The sequence below is a fragment of the Capsicum annuum genome, chromosome 7 (assembly GCF_002878395.1).
Source record: "Capsicum annuum cultivar UCD-10X-F1 chromosome 7, UCD10Xv1.1, whole genome shotgun sequence".
Classification (NCBI taxonomy): domain Eukaryota; kingdom Viridiplantae; phylum Streptophyta; class Magnoliopsida; order Solanales; family Solanaceae; genus Capsicum; species Capsicum annuum.
Window position 1 is genome coordinate 213662694 of NC_061117.1, and position 8153 is coordinate 213670846.

The following is an 8153-nucleotide window of genomic DNA, read 5'->3' on the forward strand; positions in this document are numbered from 1 at the left end:
CTCTCACTACCAAAGGATGTGGTGCACCGGAGGAGTTTGCTCCTCCCTTAATTAGAGATCTCAGATTTGAGCCTTAGATATGGAAAAATGTTTAATAAAGAACGCTTCCCCCAAATGGGCTCTACGCGGCGCAAATTCAAATTAATCGAGCTCCAATATGGGTACCAAACACCAAAATGGAAAACCCAATAAAAAGAAAGTCTCCCTCTCTTCCTCTTGAAATAAATCCACGTGCACTTTTAATTCACTCCACACACTTTACTCCATCGACCATATGTTCTACAGACATCAAATCATACTATTGAAGAAAATCTCGCTAGATATTTTTCGGGCACAAATGATGTACAATCACATGCTCACACAGTACTGCACTTCAAAGCGAAATTAAAATGGATTAATTTAATATTTTCAATTTAAAATTTTGATTTTTAAAAATTATACGAAAAAAGGTATAAATTGTAATTCTTTTTATATTAATATAAATTGTAATTCTTTTTATATTAATACATTTTAAAATGTTGATTCTCGAGAAGAAAAATATAACAAGTAAAATTGAACGATAGGAGCAGTACATACATAAAGCTTAAACAATATAATTTAATTACTCCCAACTTCCACTTGTAGAAATACATTATCATCATCAATATCTACCCTTTCTTAATATTATTCTTTGCCGTCCAATGTTCTTCACGGCTTTATGCAATAATTTTCCTTTTGCCTTCATCCTTTGTTGTTCTTTTTATCTGATATCCTATGGACGTTTTGATTACCCAACTGCAAATCTTTCTACAACTTGGGTCAATAGTTTTTCTTTTCCATATTCGGTGAATTTCACTGATGACTCAATGGCAACGGCTATACTAGCCAGAGGGACACTTGGTCCAAGATATGCTTGTGGTTTCTACTGTAATGGCAATTGTGAAAGTTACCTTTTTGCCATCTTCATTGTGCAAACCAACAGTATTGCCCGTATGACTTTACCCACCAGTGGATTCCCCCAAGTTGTTTGGTCTGCTAATAGGAATAAGCCAATCAAGACCAATGCTACTTTGCAGTTTACAGCAGAAGGAGACTTGGTGCTTAGAGATGCTGATGGTACTTTGGCTTGGTCTACAAACACTGCTGGGAAATCTGTTGCTGGATTAAACTTGACCGATGAGGGGAATCTTGTTTTGTTTGATTCCAACAATGCGACTGTTTGGCAATCTTTTGATCACCCAACTGATGCTTTGGTTCCAGGGCAGAAGTTAGTATCAGGGATGAAACTAACAGCAAGTGTTTCAAGAACAAACTGGACCGAGGGAGGTTTGTTTGCCTTCGCTGCTACCGATGATGGTTTGGTTGCTTTTGTACAGTCAAATCCTCCCCAAACATACTTTGAAAGATCTATTGAGGGGTTGAATGCTAGTGGAGGCTCCAATTATGTTATGTACTTGAATGGAAGCTTAGCTTTATTCTCAAATTCAAATAATTTTAATGATCCACTGGTTACTTTTCCTCCAGCAAAAAAAGTATCTTCTGCTCAATATATGAAGCTCGAGTCCGATGGACACTTGAAAGTGTACGAGTGGAACATTATCTGGAATGAGATCTTTGATGTAAATGGCTATTTAGGTGCGTGCACTTACCCCATGGTATGTGGAAGATATGGCATTTGCTCAAGGGGGCAATGTAGTTGTCCCAAATCAAGCTTGAATTCAACTATTTATTTCAGACAGATAGACGATAGGCAGGCTGATCTAGGTTGCTCTGAGATCACAAGGCTGAATTGTAATGAATCAAATAACCACACATTCTTGAAACTTCAAGACATAAACTATTTCGCGTTTACTGCAGATCTGGAAAACATAGATATGAATACCTGTAAAGATGTATGTTTGAGGAACTGTTCCTGCAAAGCTGCTTTCTTTCGTAGTGGTTTAAACTCTTCCACGGGTGAGTGCTATCTACCATCCGAGATCTTTTCACTAATGAAAACCGAGGATAGGACAAGGTATGGTTCCTATGCATTTATAAAAGTACAGGTTAAAGCTGAACCAGATGCTGCAAAAGGGAAAAAGTACATTAATGGTGCTACACTGTACTCTGTCATAGGACTTTCCATCTTAGGCATCATAATTGGAATTGCAGCTTTCATATTCTTGAAGAAGAAGAAGACAAAGGCAAATGAAGATGAGGAGGATTTTCTAGATCACGTACAAGGAATGCCCACTAGATTTTCTTACGATGATCTAAAGGCTGCAACGGAAAATTTTACCAAGAAGCTTGGTGAAGGAGGATTTGGATCAGTTTTTGAAGGGTGCTTAGAAGATGGGAAAAAAATTGCAGTGAAATGCCTTGACGGAATAGGACAAATCAAAAAATCATTCTTAGTTGAGGTTGAAACTATTGGCAGCTTACATCATGTAAACTTGGTGCAACTGATCGGCTTCTGTGCTGAGAAATCTCATAGGCTTTTAGTATACGAGTTCATGAGCAATGGATCACTAGAAAAATGGATCTACCATGGGAAACAAGAGCTTACTCTTGATTGGAACTGTAGGAGGAGGATTATTCAAGACATAGCAAAAGGATTATCCTACCTTCATGAAGAATGCAGGCAAAAGATTCTGCATTTGGATATTAAGCCCCCAAACATACTCCTAGATGAGAAGTACAATGCGAAACTCTCCGACTTTGGTCTTGCAAAGCTAATTGATCGAAATCAGAGCCAAGTCATGACAATGATGAGAGGCACTCCTGGTTATTTGGCTCCTGAATGGCTTAGTGGCATTATAACTGAAAAGGTAGATGTCTACAGCTTTGGCATTGTGATCTTGGAAATTTTGAGTGGAAGAAGGCATTTTGAAGCATCTGAGACTGAAGACCAACAGGTAATGGTAAACTTATTCAGGAAAAAGGCAGAGGAAGGGCAGTTGGCGGATCTTATTGATAAGCACAGTGACGATATGTTGTTTCACAAAGAAGAAGTAATAAAGATGATGCAGATTAGTGCCTGGTGTTTACAAAGTGATCACACAAAGAGGCCATCAATGTCAATGGTGGTCAAGTCCATGGAGGGTGTTTTGGACGTTGAAAAAGATCTAGACTACAGCTTTAAACCACAAATTGTGAATGGAATACCAAATATTAGTTTTGTAGATTCAACTCCTTTACTACCTTCGGTCCTATCAGGTCCAAGGTGAGGAGGAAGTTCCTTGGAATTTTTGTTAATTTCTAGTTTTGCTACTTTTAGAGTGGGTTAGAGTCCAAACATTGGTTCGGTAATAGACCGGTGGTTTGCTTATAAGGACTTGCACAATCCTTACATCATAAGCTAGTTACGGTGTTGAGTTAGGCCTAAGTGCCATATCTTTACAGCCACAATTGTCAAGTATGTGTTAGTTTCTCTAATGTTGATGAAGTTATTATTGTTTTCTTCAAATTGTTCATGCAAAGTTTGTTCGATAAATTCATGCTTCTTTCTATCTTTAACAGGGGAGAGAGAAGTGATCAAGCTTTCCCAGCCACAAATAACAACTTAGTGAAATTTGTACAGATCACACTCCCCCAATTACAATTTTGCTGTTTTCCATTTCAGAAAGAATTTTATCTCTCAAATTTTTCCTGGCTTCTCCCTAAACATCAAATGTATATCAAGAGACGACCAACGTACGCAAAAGAAGAAACAAGTTTGGAGCTTCTGATTTGTCAACATTGAATTTTTACCTCTGAGATGCTTCTATTTCTGCATGAACCCACTGAGATCAGCGAGGAGAGAAGCTTGTGGGAACTCCCAGATAAAACAGATGAACAATATTGAATATTCAGTCAAGTAGTGTACAAATGATAAATGTTAAGTAAAAAATGGACAGAAACATTCAAGGCATAATACATAAATATGACCCTAAACTTGATACCAAATTATAACATTGACTTTAAACTTTGGCTGTGCACAATTAGGACCTTTAACTATTCAAAACCTGAACAAATAAACACCCCGATCTTATGTGGCAAAATGTGTGTTGTACACACAAAACGACGCGCGCCTAGTTGGAATTGAAGGGTTTTTTTGTTCATCTTTTGTATAGTTAAAGGGTCTATTTATGTACTGAAAGTTAAAGGTCATACTTATAATGTGTGTTTTTATTAGGTGTCACCATATGAGTAGATTAGTAATCCACGTCAGAGCAAGTGAGGTACGCGCGTGTAGCTGCAAAATCGGAGTGTCTTTTTGTTCAGATTTTGTATAGTTAAAGAGCCTACTTGTGCACTATCAAAGTTTAAGGTCAATGTTATAATTTGGTGTCAAGTTTAGGGTCATATTGATTTATTTTGCCAACATTCAATGCTACATATACATATTCAAAACAAATACTTCTGAAATCCTCTTGTAATAACCCAACCTTTTAATGAAGGGTTAGTTAATTGGTAATAAGCTCATCCTTATATTCTGATTTATGTCACTGTGTAACTGAAGTAGTAAAAATATTAGGGAAACTGGTTCCTTAATTTTTGGGAGAACAGAAGCGAATACATTGAGAAATATTTTGGAGTTCAAGGGTGGTAAAGAGGAATTTCTTGGTTTCGGGTGATAATAAGCTTCAGTTATTGGCATACACTTTGACTTACAATGCTTTATATGTTACAGTCGATATGTTGCACGAACTTGCAGAAAGTTGTCATAACTTTTCCTTTGAAATGATTAGCTAACGATTGAAAGAAAAGTAATTAGACAATGATTGGTGGTTAGTGAAATTTGATTTGTACTATTGGGTTTAAAATATACACAATGGGAAAACCATTTTTCCTTTTTTTCACTGATGCAGTTTTAATTTCACCACTTCTTATTAGAAGGAAGACATTAGGATTAATTAGTGTGATTGGATAATAATGAAAGAGAGAGATAGGGCTATAGAATGATCCTAATAAGAAGTATAAGTATTTGAAGCTCTCTATTTTGGAAATTATGAGATTAAGTATTCTTAGAGAATTTCAATGTATACCTCACTGTGAATGGCTGTTTTGAAGCCACAGGTTAGGCACATTATTTCCCTGCAATTCCGATCTCCAGCTTAATTTGTTTATACACAGTTTTGAGTACTATTTTTGTGACATGTTCGAACTTGCATTAACGTTGAGCTCAAATGCAAAATATGAGGTCTCCTTGAGCTCTATAAGACTAGGATACTGTGGAGAGTTGCAAGAAATGGATGTTATCTGCGAACATGTGAAATCTGGATTCCTAGTATTGGCCTGAAGATTTTCCCCTCTGACGGACAATTACATTTCCCATTATTTGTACAAATGCTATATCTTCCGAACAGCATTGGGTACCCACAATATCATACATATGGCATCAAAATGTCGGATACTTCTTTCCAATCAATTACAGACCATTGGTAATCCTTTAAATGTCCATCAGGTCCAAGCTTTATAAAATTTGGTTTCTGATGTAAAAGGGTCTGGTAGAACAGTAAAGGTTCGACTGTCAAAATTAAAAAAAATGACTATATGATTTAGCGTCGTCATACAGATTTGTGAAGCGAGATAATACTGAGGTGGGTCAGTATCTACACAAGACACCCGGTTCGATTAAGAACAGTAAAAGAAAAAAGGCGATAGTATGCTGAAATGCTTCATATCAGCTTCCATCCAGAAATTATCTTCTGCCCCGGAAGCTAACAATCTGTTGGATGATCAAAAGACTACCAAATTGCACCATTTCTCTTATCAAAGATCAGGAGATTCCCCATTCCTGTCAAGTTTAATCGTACAACAGACTTGTCAGCAGTATTAGTGGACCAAACAAGAGTGTCATCAGTCTGTCAGGACCAAGTTGCCACCTTGACATAATTGCAACGTGGCATTGATTTTCAAGGGATGGAACCAGTTCGAAGACCAAACTACCTAGGGAACATTTCATGATCGAAATTGGAGCCGAATAAGAGGATATGGAGGCAATAGAAGGCAAAGAGAAATAAGAGGATACAGAGACAAGTAGGCATTCTGTGGTATTATTACGGAGGCAATAAGAGGCAAAGAGAAACTGAGGGTTATCCTTTCTGCTCTAAATAATAGGTGCCAATTCAGAGGGTGCAGAGTAAATGAAATATCTAACAGATGGCACATGCATCCAAGAATTGGGAAGTCCGAAGGTAGAATTCAAAACACTGGCATTATAGTCCCAGAAGGTACATGAAGGCATAGTATATCAGACAGATTCATTCCTCAATACAGTTTATTTTTATAGGTTGGTTTTTCATTCTTGTATCCTCTAAAGAATATATCTATAGTGACAGATTATAAGAATTCTCAAGGACTTTTCACTTTTCAGAAACTTCAATAGTGCTTTTGTAAGAAATATGAAGCTCAAAAATCTAATATAAACGTTACTAAACATTACATTTTATGAATTATAATATCTGTAACATTCCGCATTTTCGAGCTAGAAAATGAACCATCATTCCTACGTGCGTAAGATCTAATTCCATGGTTTATATTTAAATTCATGTGTCATAATCCTTCTCCTAGTGTATGAAGTGATTATGAGGTGAAAAGTGTTCATAAAAATCACTTGGAGCAAAGTTGAGCTAAGAATCATTCATTCATCCAAAGTTTGATATTCGATTCTTCAAGGATCTATTTTGAACGTGTATAACTTTTCATTCACCTAAAATTTTGCAGCGCAAGACCCACCAAATTGTAGATAATTGAATTAGCTTTCCAACGATATCAATTTCGCCAAAATCCGATAACCGACCAAAAAGTTATGGCATTTTTCATGTGAGGCAGTAAGCCGACGTGATCTTGATGAGTCGCATCGACTACGCCCCGACACGAAACCTGACGCGAATCTAAAGTGGTTTTACGCGTTATTTCAATTTCTAAAGGGTCTAGGGGCACTTTAGTCATATTCCCTCACCTAAATTTCGTCCCTAGACATCCTTAAACGATATTAGGTCACAAATAACGTTTCAACTCTCTAAGATCCATAATTCATCTTTCAAGAACCCAAGAGGAGAAAACAACTAGGGTTTGGGCAATCAAGCTTAAAGGTCAAATCTTTTTGAAATTTCTTTGTGATTCTTCGCAACTAAGGTACGTGGGGTTTTTCCTAAATTACATGGGCTTGTTGAAAACACTTTGAATATGGTTTAAGTTTTAGAAATCATGAATTTACAAAGGGGTTTTGAGATTTACGTTTACAATTGTGCATTATGAACTCTTCAATGATATTATTGCTTTGGTATTGAGGCCTTCCCTTAAAAATGGAACTCTTACTTATATATATATAAATGTATGCACTTGATGAGTTTAAATGTTGAATTGAGAGCATCAATTATAGGAAATCCCTCTCTTGTTTAAAGATTTCTTATTTTCGTAAGTCATGTTTCATTCGAGTATATTTTGTGAAGTATGATACAAAATGTTTTATGGTTGTTGAGACTTAATCATGGACATGCGTTGAAGAGGGGGTATTGTACTTGGTGTTAAAGGTTAAAGATGTTTATTAAGAAGATTGCATGTTTGTCACAAGTTTCATGACCACCACATAATCGTTGAAATGATGAAAAAAATGATTTTTACATGATCTGATAAATGTTAGAAGTATGAATCTTTTAAATTGTTTGAAGTATGGTGGTCCAATCTTTATGTCTTGAAAGAAGAGATTTTTTTGATAATTATGGCTCAGAAGCATGACTTGTAAGTCTTGGTATGATGATACCAAATAAGATAAAGCCATGGTAAATTCAGAACAAAATATAGATTTAATTTCAGATTTCAGATTTTGAATTCAGAAAAATGTATGTTTAGAATGGGTTAAAAATGGACACTAAGAGAGTTAGGTGGTTACCCTAAGAATGTACGAGTCATATGATTCATTGTCCGAAATCTTGTTTTACCGATATGGGTTTATGATTTCCCCAAAGAGAGATTATACGTTAGCCTAGTGCCCTAGGGCGTATCAGATCAGCCCTTGTGGCAAACTTGTGTTGGGGGCTTGGCCGTCAAATTAATGGCAGATCCCATATTACCCATGGGAAACTTTCAGATATATAGGGTGTACCACCTAGCTCAGCAGTAATACAAAGAATAGAACTGCATTGTCTAAATCCTTTTAAGATCATTGAAATTGCCCGTGTATTTTTAATTAGTTCATGCATAACACT

General features: G+C 36.3%; 1 protein-coding gene across 1 annotated transcript; it reads left to right on the top strand.

The window, feature by feature from the left end:
• Positions 1-574: 574 nt before the first annotated feature.
• On the top strand, positions 575-3424 carry LOC107878463 (G-type lectin S-receptor-like serine/threonine-protein kinase SD2-5). Its single transcript, XM_016725460.2, has one exon. It carries the CDS (start codon positions 681-683, stop codon positions 3183-3185), a length of 2505 nt encoding a protein of 834 aa, XP_016580946.2. The 5' UTR covers positions 575-680; the 3' UTR covers positions 3186-3424.
• The last annotated feature ends 4729 nt before the right edge of the window (positions 3425-8153 follow it).